Genomic DNA, 19,028 nt, shown 5'->3' on the forward strand with positions numbered 1-19,028 from the left:
ATTGGTAATATATTTTATTTGATAAGTATTGAGGACAAATTAGTGTACTTATTTGCAATGTAGCTTTAGAAATTGTTTTTAATAGGTCAGAGGTCCTTGAGCAGCATTTTGAGACAAGGAAAAAGTGCAAAAATAGCTGTTTAAAAGAGAGACTCCTAAGAACATCTAAATTAGTCCTGTGAACTAGGTGAAAACCGAAGGTGAGGAAAAGGCACAGAGTAGGCGAGAAGGCATGAAGTCACCAGCATGGGCTAAAGGTGACAAATTAAGAGCTAATAAGTGTCACAAAAAAGAGAAAGAAATGGAAAGAAACCAAAATATACAATGGGGGCGGTTAGGGGGAAGGGCTTTAGGCTTGAGAAGTATCCTTTGGGGTCCAGAGATCATGAGTGACTAGCAGCGCTTAGACTCATTTATATGAGTGGCTGGCAGCACTCAGTCTCAAAGGACAGCACAGGATCAGCAGCCTCATCATCTCCCAGTCCATCAGCATTTCACCATCAACATTTTTCCTAACCTCACAAATCTGATAATAAACCTGTTGATTAAAAAACATTTCTGAGCCCTTGGTGCGAATCTCACACAGCAAAAGACCAAGGAGATACAGTCCAGAGCCAGAGCCTCCCACTAACAAGGAGACATCAGACAATTACTAAAAAAAAAAACCATTTATTTCGTACTCACTAAATGTTAGACATTGTGGGATATAAAATGGGTGAATAAATATATCTATGTTCTAAAGAAATTCACAGACTTAGAAGGAAGATGTGAAATATTGGAAAGAGAAACTAATTTAAACAACATATTATCAAGTACTGACTAATCAAACAAGAGGGTCTAGGTGATTTAGTGAAAGATAATTGTGGGTCAGTAATGCTTCCTGGGGAAGGCAGAGTTAAGTTGGCTTTGCTGGAGTTAGGGATAAGAAAGAGGTATGTGCCAGGCATGATGGGGCATGCCTATAATCCGAGTACTCGGAAGGCAGAAGCCAACAGATCTCTGTGAGTTCAAGACCAGCCTGGTCTACATAGCGAGTTCCAGGCCAGCTGGGGCTACAGGGAGACCCTGCCTCAAAAAAGACCAAAAAGAAAGAGGTAGGACAGTGCTAATAGGAAGGAAAAGTCAACAGGTTTAAATTCACTTAGGACAGAGCAGGAAATAGCATACAGTAAATTGAGACTTTTGGACCAACAGTTGTACAAATCCAGTCAGAATTTGCTGATGCAAAAGTGAGAATTCATCCTTGTTAAGGAATCCAAGGAACTGTGTTATACAAGCAAACCAAGGGGATGACAATCACCCCGCCAGATTTGGACTGGAAGGGGATATGGCTTTTCTGTGAGTGAGCTTTCTTCTTCCTGCACCAGGCTAGTTGGCTGGCTAGCTCTTCAGGGTAAGGACAGAGGCTAGTGACAACTCAAGAATTCATGTCGCAATGCCTCCTCACAAACACGAAAGGATGAGGTTAACAGACACAGAAGGACTAGAAGAAAAGAATCAGACAAATATGTACACATCTGCCATATGGTTGCACATAGGGCAGGGGGAAATGGCCCTAGACTGGTGAAAAAGCAACCAAAGAACAACAACAAAAAAAATGGAAGCATGGCAGAGAGCAATATAACTGAAGGCTACCTTTAAATAACACCATGTTGCCGTACTGGGGATAGGTGACATAGACATAAATACGATGTCTGCACAAATACAATGATCCGAGTGAACCTTCCTAAGAATTTGCCACATACATTTAATCCATAAGACTCATTTATTCATTTGTTATTTAAGGCTCTGTAATTTTTCTTCACTGACTTTTAAGAAGATTTTCATAATTGTTTCATCGTCCCTAAAATGCATTACTTATCCACTGAGAGTTAGTCAGATACTGAGAGTCAAGTTGAAGTCTTCCCAAGTGGAAACTCATCTATATAATTTTTCAGATAGTTCCAAAAAGTCGTGTGTGTGTGTGTGTGTGTGTGTGTGTGTGTGTGCGCGCGCGTGCACATGCATAGGACATGCAGTAGCAGAGATAAACATGATGAAATTTTAACAAGTACTCAATCTTGATAGTATACATGACTGCATTACTCCATTTCAACCTTCTAGCATATTTCAAAGTATTCATTATAAGCAGTTACACAGGAAGAAGCCTGATGGAGACTTTGAACATAGTGGCAATTCAATGAAATTTCATTTTTATATTAAAAATTGTGGGTTTTTTATGAAAGACAGCAGTGTTTCAGGAAGATGCTTGCAGCATAGGGAGACCTAATACATTGCTATCAGAGTCCAAATGGGTGGAGTGGGGATTTCAGGGAAAATAAAATAGCAGGAACAGATACAAAAACTACTGTGATTATATATTTAGAAGAGAACACAAACTCCATGATTCTTGTCTCTCCAGGTAGGATGATTACAGAAATGATGGAAATGAGAAGGCCTTAAAGGGGTTAAGACACTCTCTTGTCATTGAATAGATTTGTTACTGATTCATCCACATAATTAATAAATAATGTAAATAAATAACTGCTCTGTCAGTGGGGGTTGTGTGGTATAACTTTCCTCTTAGTCTCTGAATGCCTTAAAAGGCATACTAGGCATGAACCCTGAGAATCCTGGGCCCCAGCCTGAGGGAAAACAGCCACCGTGTGCCCATATGCTTCCCCAGGAAGCCACCTGCTTCATGTCTCAGCTCTCCCAGCCTGGAAGATTTACAGAATTTCAAACATTTTTTTTTAATTTCAGGGGCTGCATATGGGGTGCATTAAATTGTAAAAGCAAAAACACATACCTTTCTTGTCCCTTCTAGACTGCAAACCCCATTAATGACAGAGCTCATTTCTCATGCCTTATCATCCCAGACCTAAGATGTTCAATATTCCTTAAATTAATAACTGAATAGAATGTATGCTACATGTAGAAAAATACAGCAATATATGTATGCATCTTAAAGTAAATATGATACTTTTCCTTCTGCATTGGAAATTTCCAGCTATGTGGTCTCCTACTATAAATACATCTCTAGCCTAACCTGAAACCATACAAACCTCATGAATACAATTCTTGATGCATAGTGATTCTCAAGAACTTCCTTACTCAGCAGAAAAGCAGGCAATTGCTACACACAGCTATATCTGTAAAATGTCGCCATTCAGATACTATAACCACGGTCATTAACAGAACATATTTCAAACCACTCATTGCTTTGTGGAAGGGTATGGAAATGAAATTTGGGGCTGCCGACAGGGAAGGAAGCCAAGCTAAGCTGTTTTCATGATGAATCTGGGAAATGGTCAGCAGGCTAACACAGATGAGAAAGACAAGGATACTTTGAGAGGCATCAAAACAAAACCAGTGTCAGCTGGATTATGTGAAGGGCTGACATGCTAAGAACAGGATTTGGTCAAGGCCATGATAACCATTGTTATAATAGCAGAGAAAAGTTTTCTTCCGTATGCTTATTATTATTAATTATTATTATTATTTGGTCTTTTTGAGACAGGATATCCATGTAGCCCTATCTGGCCTGGAACTTGATATGTAGACCAGGCTGGCCTCAATCTCACAGAGATCTGCCTGCCTCTGACTACCAACTGCAGGGATTAAAGGCCTACGCCACCATGCCCAGCCTAATATGCTAATGTTAAGGCAAAAAGTGCCAATTGCTAATGCACAATAAAGCTGAAGAAATTGATAGAATGGGGCTTATATCTGGATTCTGGAATTCAACCTTCTTATCTAATAAAGCAAGGTACATTATCAGCCTAGTTTCTTCAAGAAATGTGAACATTGTAGAAGAAGATGCATTGTTGTGTTATTTTCCAGCAAAATGCAATGGGCCATAAAAGTAGGAAATAAAAAGAATTCTGGAGAATACTAAAGATAAAACATAATAGAATTACTATATTATCATAGAAATTAGATCTAGATCAAAAACAAGAAAATAAATTTATTTTTATTTTTCACCTTTCTATATCATTGGGTGCCATTTTATTTTGTGGCTTTTGAAGTGCTGGGGATTAAATCAGGATCTCTTAACTGTTAACTAAATGTATCACAGAGCTACATCCCCATATCCCTTCCTATATAAGTTCAAATGCTTTCCTCTAGTAAACACAGCCAATTAATGTCCCCAATCTTGTTCCCACAGTATTTTATTTACCTTTTTAATATACTTAATATATTTTTCTACTGTTCTCTATACCTATGTTCTCTGAAAACAGCAACAATGCATTTTTTGCATATTTAGTACTGTTATGGTTTATAACTGAAATGTCTCTCACAGGCTCATGTGTTTCAGCTCCTGGTTCCCAGCTGGTGATGCTGTTTTAAGGCTGTGGAGCCTTTAGGAGGTGGGGTCTAGCTAGGAAGGAGGGTGTTGGGAATGAAGCACTTGATGGCATAGCCCCACCCTGCTTTCAGCCCATCCTCTCTGCTTCCTGGTCTGCAGAGATGAGAGCAAACTGTGCTACGAGCTCCTGCCACCATGAAGTCTGAGCCAGAGTAAGTCTTTCCTCCATCTTTACATTTCTTCCGTTACGAATTCTCTCTCATCAACAAAAAAAATAAATACTACAATATCATGCATGGTGCCCAACAAATAGTAGAGATTCAATGACTTTGTTTCAAATCGAAAAAAGTGTTAGGGCTGGGGATGTAGCTCAGTGATAGCGTGCCTTTCTAGTATGTTTTAAGGCTCTAAGTTTAACCTAAAATACTGGCTTTGATTTCTGGTTTGAGGGTTGGGTTGTTTGTTTGTTTGTTTGTTTGGTTGGTTGGTTGGTTGTGTGGTTGGTTGGTTGGTTGGTTGGTTGGTTGGTTGGTTGGTTGGCTGTTTGATTGGGTTTTTTGTTTGTTTTTGAGACAAGGTCTCATAGTCCAGGCTTTCCTCAAATTCCTTTTCCTCCTCCCTCTACCTCACAAGTCTTATAGTTAAAGACATGAGGCTACCATGCCAGTTTCAACACTGGTTTTTAAGAACAATGAAGGGAAGCTGGGCATGGTGCCACCTTTAATCCTAGCATTTGGGAGGCAGAGGCAGGCAGATCTCTGTGAGTTCGAGGCCCTAGTCTGGTCTCCACAGTGAATCCAAGCAAGCTGTGGCTACAGGGAGACCCTGTCTCAAAAAGACCAAAGACCCCCCCCAAATAAAATACCCAAAGAACAAACATACAAACAAAAACCCAAACAAAACATGAAAGACTTGTAGTCTGTATGCTGTTGTAAGAAACCTAAAGTCCAGCTTTAGACATGAAGAACCTGAAGTGCCTGAGATATCTCCACATGAAGAGCTCTGGAAAGGCTTAGTGTACAAGTCGGTATTTAAGGTAAGTGCTGTAGATGAGGTGACTTCATCAAAGTAAAACTAAGGGCCAGAGAATGATAGTAAAATGAGGAAATATCTATTTTCTACCTTTTTGTTGTATAATATATATTTTAATGACCCATATATTAATTACCTAACAGCTTATACTGGAAATATTAATATGTAGATATAATTTTTTAAATTTAATCATTAGGTAGCAAGCTGTTCAAGAGCTACAGGCTTTATACTGCACTCTGGATAAGGAATGCTGATGGGGAAGAAAAAGAAGTAAAATGATTTAAGACATTTTCATCTGTCTTTGCAAACCTACCTCTGAGTCACTGGATCCATGCCAGATCCACACATGGTCCCTGCAGGGAGTCCTTACATACAGGAGGCTCAGGGAGCCATGGTCATAAGATCGTGGATTTGTTAGAGGCAAATCCATCCCTGTGACCTTGGTGCCCCTGTCCTACACACTTTTCTGAAGCTGCATTTTTTTGGGGTCTCAATACATACTATTATTTATCTTTGGAACATCACAGTATTACACTGAAATACCAATTTCCCCATTTGGATTTTCAAATGCAAGAAAAATTCTGCCAGATAGATATAGGTAGTCCTCGAAACAAAGAAAGCATTCATTGTGCCGTTCACTCTTCAGAGCAAGTAACTTTCCCAAAGCAACCAGTTAGTCCTCAAAGCAGAAGAGGTGTGAATCAAAAATGTAAGAAAAATATGTGTTTTGCTGAATTTAAAGACAGTATTAATCAAAACCTCAAGTAGTATTGGTGGAGAAAATAGCTTACTATCTTAAGTGTGAAGTTTCATAAAGGCCTTCTTTAGGAATTTCCAACTACAAGGGTATTACGCCCTCATCTGCTGAAACTGCTTGAGGTTTATAATCAGGCCAGGAAGAATCAGATGACTTGTGTCGTCTTCACAGCCCATATTAAGATCACATACTCCATCCCAACCACTCTGTCTTTCATAAGAATAGCCAAGAGGCAGAGTTTCTGGTTGTCTGCCAAAGCAGCAAAGAGTTTTCATGCATAAGGTGTCCCAATAGTTTACTGTCTAATGAAGCCTATGTATAAAACAATTTCAAAGTTGAGTGATTTCTCAAAAGACATTATAAACATCTGCCATTGTGCTGAAAGAACTGTCCACAGCTCTACATCATAAGCAACTGTTGTTAGGTTTCTAGCAGGATTCATTACACTTCTATCAAGTGTACTAATTTTACCCATCAAATCTGCAAAATAACAAAAACTCACATGTTAACAAATATACAAAAATAGGTGTTATTTGAGTCTAAACAATGCCTTCCCTCTGTTCCTAATGAGTCCATTTAGAAATGCTTAGCTAACTATGGCAGGTTTTCTTTTTTTATTTATTTGTTTTTACTGAATTTGTGTGTATTTCATACAGAACATCTCAAACAATCTTAGTCATCTTCATACCCCCGTCCCCACTGGCACTTTCCCATAGCCCTCCCACTGGAACCCATATACTCTGCCATTCGTGTCAAGCCCAATGTGTCTTAAACTTTGACAGACAAGGAATTTTTTTGAAAATCTCATAGATGCTGAACATAGTTGATGTATCCACTTAAAGGTTCTCAGGAACCCTCCATATCCTTCCATTGGCTCTATAGAACCTCTGCATTACAGAGAAGGAGTGGGGATTCCCTCACATATACAAGAGGGAAAAAGGGTTCCCTACTCCAGAGACCACTGAAGTCATATACTAGTCACAATGCGTTATGACCTCTGTCTCTATGATCCCCTGATACTTCTCATCACTTCCTACACTTGACAAGATTTCCTGAGTCACAAGACTTCTTCCCTATTTGAAATGTTATGGAGCAGAAGCAATCTTAAAACAAATGTTCTTTTGATTCATAAACTTGAATCAAATTGTAATGAATGTCAGATCATGATAAAGCTCACTCCTATTTTCTTAGAACTAAATCAAAGTATCCTTAATTAACAGTTTCATCAGATTTGAAAGTACCAGGTGATACAATTTCTTTGAAGGACTGTATCATTCACTTTCTAGACATCTCCAGAAAACTACCCAAGACAAGGCCATTTCAGCCTCATTCTAGTCCCAGAGGCTATGATTCCCACACAGCCTAGTATAGTCTAAAAAGTGAACACCTCTGTTTTTTAAATATGTATTTTTATGATTTAGAAATTGCTATACTGTAAACTACATTAGAACAGAATAGTTATTTCATATAGTACTATAATTTTATCACATATAATGAGTCGAACTCAATTAATATAAAGAAACACTGAGCCAGGCATATTGGCACATGCCCATAATTCCAGCTACTCAGAAGGCTGAGGCAGGAAGATTGCAAGTTTGAGGCCAGTCTCCACAACTTAATGGTATCCTGTCTCTAACTAAACCAAATAAGTCTGGGTGCAGTTTATGTACTTGCTTAGAATGACCAAACCCTACTCACAAAAGAAAAGAAAGATGAGAGGGAGGAAGTGAGGGAGGGAGCGAGGGAGGGAAGGAAGGAAGGAAAAGAAAAAGGTTTTGTAAGTCATAACTTTTCTGCTAAGAATCTAGCAGCACAAATAATTTAAGGAGTACTTAATTCAGGGGAAAAGTTGCCTTAAAAAAAAAAACTTTGTAAATACACATTCACCTGAATATAAATGAACAGACATGTTTTTTACTTCATATTTTTAATTCATTATAACCTGCTTCTCACAGCACTGGCTTATTATTATTAACACACAAACAGTTTATTTTACTTATTTAAATAGTTAAATGAATTCTCCTATGCTTGTTATTTTTGGCGCTATTTCCCCCTTTTGTGGGTTCCTTCTTTTTCACTTCTACAGGAAATGGGTACTCATTGGTAACCCAGCCTTGGTCACCTACATATTTATAAATGAACACTGTTACTGCAAATGTGGAAGAAATGTAGCATGTATTTATGTTTTTAAATAAACATAACCTAGTTAGCCATACTGAGCCATAATCTGAGTACTTAATTTCAACTATTTCCCAAGACACAAGGGGTGTGGCAAAGGTGGCATGTATCACAAAATCCAGGAGGTCACGATACCTAGGACCTCTGCAATCTCTGACCAATTTCTGCTTGCAATTAATACAGTAGGAAAAGTAAATAATCTATTTAATAATTCAATTTGTTATTGCCACATCCCTATTACAAAACAAACTAGCAAACATGGAAATAGATCTGTAGGAATAGCACTGTAGAGAGGCTGAAAAGCATGGAAGCCTACAACACACCCAGAGCATGTATCTCAGATATAAGCCAGGCCCTCACAGCCTGAGACCTGAGTTGAAGTTGGACATGGCTATAGGCTTCCAGTCAGTCAGGAGATCAATGCCTGGACCCACCTAGTTTGGTCCATATGTAGGAATGATAATTGACTTAGCCTGGTAAGTGCTCTAAATTTCAGCAGAGCTAACAAGTGAATTTGAAATACATCATTTAAGCCAGGTGTAGTGGTACATGCCTATAATTTCAGCACTCAGGAAGATCATAGATCTGAGAACAGCCTGAGCTGCATAAAGAGACCCTGTCTCAAAAATAAATTTAATTAATTTTATAATTTATAATTTTTTTACTGGAAAGGTCTAAAACTGAAGTACAATAGATAATGACACTGATAAATGTTTATTAAATTTTAAATTATCCCCACATGGGCTATAACCTAGAAACCTGCTTGTGGAGTGGACATTAAAAAGAAATTGAAATCTCATTTATAAACGAAATTAATATCAAATCTTCTGTGTAAGACATAAAAGCTTAATACAGAGAACTAGTGTTATGGACTTGTTGCTCTGAGAGGCATCATGAGTTACTGAGGCATACTATAGCTTTGGCTCATTAGGTCACTGAGGTGTGTTTGACATGCTAGAAACTATGCAAAGTGACTGCTACTTCCTCAACATCCACTGCCCTCCAGGAACTGGCACTCAGAATGCCACAGTCATGCCCAAGTTCAACTGGCCCTAACATTCCTAGGCATCATCACCAGTATTTAAGATACAGGCTAATCATAACGCAGACCATTGTAAAAACCATTCAAAATGGACCAAGGTCTGAAATGTCCTGGACATGTGGATTGTGCTTACACCAAAGGCCAATTCAAAAGGCACCTCCAAACAGAAACTTCAAAGCAAACAGAATCTGTTTTCCTAGCTTACGTTTCACTTCTATACATACCTGCTTAGCTTTCAGTTTTAGACTCTTCTAGGTAAGTACTCCAAACCACAAATTTTATCAGTTGCAGGTGAAAAATATTGCCCCCATTTTCTACCTAAGGCAATTTGGACAAACAGAAAATGAGGAACATTACACTAATAGTACAGTGGTTAATCTAGTCAGAACTCTGAAAGGCAGTCAAGTTCAATATTTATACACTTGGGGAAGAGTTTTGTTTCTGAAAAATATTTAGTACAGTTTCTGTTCAGTCACATTAAGAACATTATAAAAACCACCACTAAAACAAACTGGACTCAAATTCAACACAATGACATGTGTTTTTCAACCTGTAATCAACACTCAATAAATGTTCCCTTTGGCTATTAAAATCCTGGAAAGAAATCATAATTACCCCATCTGGGAACATGCCCTTGAAAGCATGAGTACTTTTTAAAAGAACAATTTACAATCCCACATTTTCTACTGATTTTTTTCAAACTTCTTAAGCAGAAAAAGTAAATAAACAACAATTTTCACAGATGGGAGATTTAAACAGGGAATAAATGGCGACTACCAGAGACGGGAGAAAATGGCACAGGGCGGGGGCAAAGCCACGGTATGTGGGTCGGAAGGTTCAGACAGCAAATGGGAGAAATGAGGAAGAGAATTATAATGTTGTATTATATGTTGGAAATTTGCTAAGTATAAAATTTTGCTGTTACCACAAGAAAAAAAGGTGATGGCATAGTGAAGATGGACATGTTAATCTGCTTGATATAGTAACTAGTTCATATGTATCAAAACATCATGCTGGGCACTTTAAATAAAAACTATGTATTTTTAAATTTTTTTATTTTTATTTTATGTGTATGCGTGTATTGTCTGTATGTAGTTAAGTACACCCATGTCGTGCAATGCCTGCGGAGGACAGAAGAGGCTGTCGGATGCCCTGGAACTGGAGTTATGGACAGTTGTTAGCTGCCATGTGGGTGCTGGGATTCAAACCTGGATCTTCTGCAAGAATAACCAGTGTTCTTAACCGCTGAGCCATCTCTCCAACACAGTATATTTTTAAAATAAAAATAATTTTACAACAATTTAAGAAATGAGTAATGCTTTAATTCCATTATTTTTATGGTAAAAAAAAACAACAACTGTATTTAGAATTTGACTACTGGATTGCTTAGATGATCCCAATTTTGTTGACAACATCCAAAGGATTGTAATCAGGAGCCAATCAAATATAAGCCTTCTTCTCCCTCAGGTCTGATCAGAGTATTGACTTTGGCCACATCGTTGTACAGTTTCTTCACAGCCTGTTTGATCTGGTGCTTGTTGGCCCTGACATTCACAATGAACACAGGGTGTTGTCTTCTGTCTTCTTTGTGGCTGACTCAGTGGTCTGGGGAACTTGATGATGGCGTAGTGGCCAAGCTTGTTTCTCCTGGGGGTGCTCTTGTGAGGGCATTTGGGCTGCTTCAGAGGCTGGAGGGTCTTGGGCCAGGAAGGTGGGTGACATGAGGATCTTCTTTTTGTGGCTGTGGACACTTTTTAACACTGCCTTCCTGGCTTTCAATGCTTTCACTTTGGCTTCGGCTTTGGGAGAGGCAGGAACTTCCTTCTTTGCTTTTAGAACAATCTCTAATTCCATTATTTTTCATTAATCATTGTATTGAGATAGGTCCCAGCTGTATGGAATACTAGAGATCAGGAGGAGGTTAAATTCAAAGTATAATATTTGACCCAGTAATTCTACTCCTAAGCATTTATGCAACATATATATATATATATATATATATATATATATATATATATAATATATATGTTGACATGAAGACTTGAGGGTATAACAGCCTCATTCACCAAACACAACATAAATAATTATGACAGAAGAAGCAATAAAAGCAATTCTCACAATGGAATCCTACTCAGCGATAAAGAGAAATAAACTACCAAACGTGCTAGAACATGAACAAAATCAGTGAAATTATTCTACACTGGAGAAGCTGAACACAAAAAATATGTGATGCATGATTCCACCTTTGAATACTATAAAATGCACTACAATGAAGCTGTAATGCACTACAAGTTATAACTGAACTACAATGAAAACGCTCACAACAGCAGGTAACTAAGTAAGTGGTGGGGATAACCTGGGAAGGAGATGTGGAAGAACCACTTACAATGATGTAAATGTTCTACGTCCAGATGGTGATGGTTACATGGGTATATCCAGATGTCAAAAGAATGTGACAACATGTACAGTCCCATATACCTATATAGTACCACAGGAAAGAATTGTACCCCCCCCAAAAAAAGAAAACTCCATGTAGGACTCCACAGTTAAGAGCACTAGCTACTCTTGCAAAGGACCTGGGTTTGATTCACAGAACCCACACGGCAGCTAACAACCATCTGTAACTCCAGGTCCAGGGAAATCTGACGCCTTCTTCTACTTCCATGGGCAGTGCACAATTATGGGTGCACTTATACACATACAGGCAATACACTTATACACAAAAAATAAAAATAACAAAGGTTTTTTTTTTTTTTTTGGTCTTTTCGAGACAGGGTCTCCCTGTAGCCCCAGCTGTCCTGGAGCTCACTATGTAGACCAGGCTGGCCTTGAACTCACAAAGATCCACCTGCCTCTGCCTCCCAAGTGCTGGGATTAAAGGCGTGCGCCAACACGCCCAGCAACAAAGTATTTTTTTTTAAACCTCATGTATTACAAATGCTTAGATGTATAAGAGAATCAATGGAATTTTGATTACTGCTAAAGCTAAGTGATTGGTACTGTCTGCTATGCTATTCTGTTTTTCTATATATCTGACATTTTTCAAAATAAAAATTTAAGTATATATATCATCAAAATACACAATCAAAAAATTTCAGGTGAAGCCAGGTGTGGTGGCACACGCTTTTAATCCCAGCACTCAGGAGGCAGAGACAGGTGATCTCTGTGAATTCGAGGCCAGCCTGGTCTACATAGTGAGTTCCAGGACAGCTGGGGCTACAGGGAGACCCTGTCTCAAAAAGACCAAATAAAAAAAAATCACGTCATAAAAAATATGCTTTACAAGCTTCTGTGTGCGTGGAGCCTGTGCTTTTCCTGGGGCATTTTAATGCCACTCGTTAGGACAGCTCCCCTTGCCTGCAGCTCCACTCGCTTTCTACCTAATGCTCCATCAGAGTGAATATGATATGGCTGTCTCAGCTGCTGCCAGCACCCAAATTCATCTTCACTAGCCCCTCAAATATTTATTTTCAGCAAATATTGGCCCAGATGGGGAAATCTGAACTTCTATACATGCTGGAGGGGGGAAAAAGTAATTGGATAGATTCCAAACTTGATCTTTCTTCTCATACTCTCTGAAGACATTGTTTCTGCAAGTGAATGAGAAAACAGAACCATACTTTTTTAAAATCCAGATTTTTAAGTCTTATGTTCAGGGGATTTTTTTCATATATGTTTACTGAATTTTTGTGTATTTTATACAAAACATCTTAATCATCTTTATATCCCCTTCCCAACTGTCACCCTCCCATAGCATCCCCCGACTGGAAATCATGCATTCTCTCACTAGCTTTAAGGCCTATCGAGTCATGTTAGTATCCCAGGACCTCCCTCAGTACAAGTTTATCCACTGAGATCTAGCCTATCTAGAGGCCCTCCCTTTAAGAAAATCAGCTCTTACTCACCCACCAGTAATCAGCTGCCAATAATTCTTTGACTAAGATTGGGACCTGCTGCCCATTTTCACAGTTCTACACTGGGTTTTTGTCTGCTTGAGTCTGAATGGGTCTTGTACATGTTGACACTGTTGCTGTAGGTCCATATGAGCAAAGGCTCAGGTCGTTGTAGGACTCTTATTTCCATATGGTCAAGAACCTCCTGGCTCTTACAATCTTTCTACCCCTCTTCCAAAATGGTCCCTGAGCCCTGGGTGGGTGGAGTATAATAGAGAAGTCCTGTCCAAGGACCCACACTCTGCAGACACTTATTCTCTATGCTTTGGCCATTTGTGTTCTTTTGTGTTCATGGCTCTCTGATGCATGAGGGAGCTTTGTTGATGAGAGTTGAGAGATGCATTAGTATTCTCTCTACCCCTTGTTCCCCTATGTTTTGTGAGCCTTAGATGTAGAAATATAAGGGATTTTTTTTTAGCCTTTCTGGTTTCTCAACAATTCAGAGAAATTTTCAAAACAATCAAGTGCAGAGAATAACAGCCAAACTCAATGACTATTTTTCTCCTCAGTCATATATCAGTCACTCCATGCATCTTGGTTTTCAAAATATGGTCTGAGAAAAAATTCCATAGTTCTCATGTCACATGTTGCACACAGAAGTAGAGAACAAATCAGGCTCGACACAGCTATTTAAAAGTGTAATACGCTAATACCTCCCCCATCCCATCCCAGGTCACAAGAGGATTGAAAATGCACTTAAGTTAAGAATCTTCTTGACAGAACCTGGTAGTTGCTTTAAGTATCAGTATCAATTAGTTCTCTATAGACAGCCTAAAGTAAACACTGAAATTAGCTAAAATTCAAAGTCCCAAATTATATACTTTATAACCTGTACTTACTATATACTTTATAACCTGTACTTAAAAATCTTTACACATAACATTTATTTTTATACATCCCCTGATAAATTCCAATGAAGAGTTTCACAAGACATTAAATATTTAGCAAATATACAGAAATTGAGTGTTTTGTGACACCAGCATATTCATTCATTCACCTACTCATCCACCACATAGAAGTCTAGACATACCAGTGGCCTTCTAAGTAACAGAAATATAGTAGTCACCCAAACAAAGCCCATATCTTCATGGGTTTCTGTTCTGATAAAGAGAGAGACTGGGAGCTGGAGAGATGGATCAGCAGTTAACAGCACTGGCTGTTCTTGTAGAGGACCCAAATTTGGTTCTCAGCACCCACATGGTGGCTACCAACCATCTATAACTCCAGTTTCGGAGGAGGGGGGCGGGGGGAATCCAATGTCCTCTTCTGACCGCCACAGGCACTGCATGGCATGGGTGCACTTACATACACACAGGCAATATGCTCATACACATAAAATAAAAATAATAAATAAAGCTGGGTGTGGTGTCACACGCTAGTAGTCCCACCCAGCACTCAGGAGGCAGAGGCAGGCAGGAGGATCTGGGATCTCTGTGAGTCCAAGGCCAGCCTGGTGTGCATAGTGAGTTCCAGACCAGGGAGACCCTGTCTCAAAAAGATCCAAAAAAAAAAAAAAAAAAGAGGAAGAGGAAGAAGGAGAAGGAGAAGAAAAAGGAGGAGGAGAAGGAGGAGGAGGAAGAAGGAGAAGGAGAAGGAGAAATAAAATATTTTAAAGAGATAGATCGATAAGAAGGGTAGAGAAAAGTTGGTGAGATGGCTCAGTAGGTAAAGGCATTTGCCACCAAGCCTGAAGACCTGAGTCCACCCACATGGTGGAAGAAGAGAACTCCTCCATGTTGTTCTCTGCTCTCCACACATGTGTGTCATGGTACACATATACACATGCACACACAGGTGGCCACAACCCACACAACCACACATACACAAATACACACAATAAAAAAAAAATGTAAAAAGCAGGGCTGAGGATAGCAGGTACAATTCAGGAAGGAGCGAATAAATAAGGGTGAGAGAAGAGGTTGTAGATTAGTGTTTAAAATACATAGTCACCTATGGAAACCCGAAGAACATGAAGTTCCAGAGCCCCAGGCAGAGAAAGTAACAACTGCAGAGGTCTCGCACCTGAACCCACTTGTAAAGAAACACACGGCGGTATGGCTACCATGGAGGGAATCAGACTAAGTGCAGCGGGAGGTGGCAAAGAGAAGGATCTAGATCTCTCCAGGCCATTTTCATGACCTGAGCATAGTGTGAGAGTGGTGGGAAGCAGAAATGACCCCACTTAATGTTTTCAAAGTGATGTCTAGCTGGGTGAGCACAGGCAGGAAGGGAACAAAGGTTGAAACCAGACCAGCTCACTGTGAAGATCACAATGTATTCAGGAGAATAGTTTAGCTTCATTTGTTTATAGGCTGTGTTTCATTCTTCCAATGGTATTCCAATAACCCCAACAGCCGTATACTCAGTTTCTCTCTTGTTTGCCACTGGACTAGGAGTTAGAGTGTTTGAGGAAGACACAAGAGTCAGGCTACTTTTCAGACTCTGTGACCCACTGGACAGTTCCCTTAGTTCAATTAATCTAAATTAAACAAAGATTGCTCATAAATAATCTTATTTATTTATTTATTTACTTATTATTTGTTCCAAATAATCTTCTCCAAATACCCCTCATAAATATCAGAAAACAAATTTGTTGTTGTTTAATTTTTTTTATTTTATGTGTATGAGTGTATTGCCTGCATGTGTGTTAAGTGTACCCATGTCGTACAATGCTCACGGAAATCAGAAGAGGGCATTAGATTCCCTGGAACTGGAGTTACAGACAGTTGTTAGCCATCATGTGGGTGCTGGGAACCAAACCTCTGCAAGAGCAGTGTTCTTAACACTGAGCCATCTCTCCAGCTCCTGTTGTTTTTGAAACAAGGTCTCACTATGTAGTCCCAGCCGGCTTGGAACTCACTAAGAACAGCATCCCAGGCTGGCCTCAGTCTCACAGAAATCCAACTACCTCTGCCCCCTGAGTGCTGGGATCAACATTATGTGCCACTACTCCCAAGTCAGAACAAATATTAATTTACATACTATGTTCAAAGGTTTCAAATTATTGTAGTTATTCATAACACTCATCAGAACACATGTACAGCATCATAATCAAAACCCATTTCACTAATACTCCTGAAAGAAATTAAAATAAAGGTATATCAGAAACAATAAAACCCATCAACACTCTCCCAGACTCCCATTGCACTGTTAAAGAAACTCTCTTATAATGAAGACAATCACTGTATCTCCAACTTCCCCAAGTTTAGCATGTCTGATGGCAGCATCACCCGAAGCATGGTTGTGAGCACTTTCAGGTACTAAAAGCTGAGTAGTAAAAGCTATACACATCTCATATCTTTCTGTTTAGCAACATTTGAGTACTATTAATTGGTTAAGAGGGTGTCGGAAACACATGCTTTCCCGTGCACTTTGGTGATTTCATCCTATGCTCAAAGCACTCCAATAAATTAAATCATCCAACTGTGTCAGGAATCACAGCTGGCATGGTACTGCTCTTTGATGATGAACAAGCAACATAAACTAAGATGCTGATTCCACTCTGCAGAATTTTATTTTCAGCATCTTGTATAATGTTACTAGGCAGATTTTTGAACAAAAATAAATGTTATAATATTGTTCATTTTGGTTCTGCAAAACCTAAGCCCATCGATGGCTTCCCCCTCCCCTTTTCCAAAAGGCAGGCAGCAGCTACCGTGTAGACAGAAATTGGGTTGGGGGTTGGGTAAAGACTATTAAATGGATAATCCAGCACTTTGCTTACCAGCGGAGCTTTAATGGGGGGGGGGGGGCAGGAACTAGGGCACTGTTACAGTCATATAAACTACACCCATATTTCTTCACCCTCGCCATGTCAAGGGTCTGCCTCATTTACATTCCACTAACAAGGAGATCTCCTCTGGAGGATGGGCAGGCTATGCTACCTCTGGCCAAGGCTTACCTACCTGTCTCTCTCCCTTTCTCCTTCACTCAACTACAAACTCCTGTTTTATTCTTTCTTTCGTCTTATTGTACCAAAGGCATTTTTTCCATGCTGCCCTAAACCTTTCCTGAAATAAGGAGAGAAAAATAATGAAATAAATGGAGATCTCTTTTTCAGGGTCTAAATTTAAATACAGCAGGGAGAGACGGTGGAAAAACTGTGTGGGTGGGTGTATATGGCGAGATTGCTCCGTCTCTAGAAAAGAATAGAATGCTAAAGGGATTGGGGGGGGGGGGGGAGACAGAGACAGAGAGAGACAGACGGAGAGAGAGAGTACAATCATTCCCAGAATACAGGAAGAATTCAGGAAGAAGGGAGAGAAAAGAAAACCACCAGTGGAAAGCAGGCACCCACCTCGACCCACTTCCCGACCCTTCTCCAACCCACTGCAGTGTTCTGCGCTTCTCAGAAAGCTTAGCACCTACAGGGCAGATTTCCCACCAGAGCAAAGAACCAAGGCCGGACAGGCAGTCTGGGGAGAGACCAGGAGGAACAGTGACTGCTGAGGAGGAGCTATGTGCTTAGGAAAGGACCTAAGAAGCCCGCCAAGCCAGATGCAAATGCGGGCGGACATGGAAAGGCAAGGCCAGGCCGCCAGGACCTACCTGGAACCGTCACAGTAGGGGATGCCACCCGCACCTCTCTCTCCTCCTCTGCCTCCTCCCGCTGCTTTTGCTGCTGCTGTTGCTGCTGCTGCTGGATGAGACTGAGGTCGGAGCGGCCGAGTTCGGCTCTGGCGGCCGCGGGGACCAGGCGCGCTTTCAGCAGCACGGCGGCCAGGCCAAGGAGCAGGGTGCAGGGGACGCGCAGGCAGAGCCTCGCCATGGCCGAGAGCCAGCGGGCCGTGGCGGCATATTGCGGGGCTGCGGGCGGCGGCGGGCGCCAGGGCTGCGGATCCCGGCCGCGCCCGCTCGCTCGCTCCCCCTCTCGCTGTCTGCGGTGCAGAGCCTGGGCGGGTGGAGGAGGAGCGGTCCGGGAGGAGGACCGCGAGCCCGGCTTCGCATCTTTGTGCACGTGACCGCCGGGAGGAGCGAGCGGGGGACTGGGTCCTGCGCCCCAAGCTATGTACAAGCAGCTCTGGATGCGGGATGCTGATGCTGGGTGGAGGGCCGGGAGACTATAAGGAGAGACTTTCAGTGGGGTAACGGACCTTCAGACGCATAGCCCCTTAGGACACAGTAGGAAAATGTGCAGAAAGTGTAATAAAATTACCCCCACCTGACCTCAGGGTAGACAAGAAAGTGGCACATTGATTACCTTCAAATAACAGGTAATATTCCGAAACAGGTAGTGTGGTTCCAAAAGCCAAGCTCCTTTGAGGGACTATGTCTGCAGCTCCACGGCTTAGGTTCAATTGCCACTGTAGACTTTCAATAAACTCTTTTGCTGCCTGAGTGAGAATTTCTGCATCATGAAATATTCCCAGTTATACTTTTTACCTAATTGTAATCTCTTCATTTGTTCAAAAAAATTACCAAATATTTAGCTAGGTGCTTACTATTATATGTCAGTATTTAGTTAGATGCTTTGATATGTAAAATACAATCCCTTGGAAGAGTTCACCACCTGATAGCGGAGAGGAATATATAAGCAAAATACAGTGCACCGTGGTGTTTGCAAATGAAAAAGTATTACAGTATTCAGAAATTGTGAAGAATTGAACGAAATCAGCCATGATCTGTGGAAAGCGTTGTGAAAAATTGAGGAAGGCAGGCTGTAAAGAATAGGAGTTTATATTGAAATAGGCGCAATCTAAAAAGTGGGGGTCTGGGGGGTGCGCGTCCGTGTGTGTGTGTGTGTGTGTGTGTGTTAGGCCTAATAGCACAATGTGCTTG

At 40.5% G+C, this 19,028-nt stretch overlaps 1 protein-coding gene across 1 annotated transcript in view; it reads right to left on the reverse strand.

Annotated features, from left to right (window-relative positions):
- Fam171b (family with sequence similarity 171 member B) overlaps positions 1-18,164 on the reverse strand; it is a 67,263-nt gene extending 49,099 nt beyond the window's left edge. Inside the window, exon 1 of the mRNA XM_008826768.3 lies at positions 17,799-18,164. Within this exon, the coding sequence (XP_008824990.1) occupies positions 17,799-18,018 (220 nt within the window). The 5' untranslated portion in view covers positions 18,019-18,164. The remainder of the gene's footprint in view (positions 1-17,798) is intronic.
- Between the last annotated feature and the right edge of the window lie 864 nt (positions 18,165-19,028).

The sequence above is a fragment of the Nannospalax galili genome, unplaced genomic scaffold, assembly GCF_000622305.1.
Source record: "Nannospalax galili isolate Female #2095 unplaced genomic scaffold, S.galili_v1.0 scaffold790, whole genome shotgun sequence".
Taxonomy (NCBI): domain Eukaryota; kingdom Metazoa; phylum Chordata; class Mammalia; order Rodentia; family Spalacidae; genus Nannospalax; species Nannospalax galili.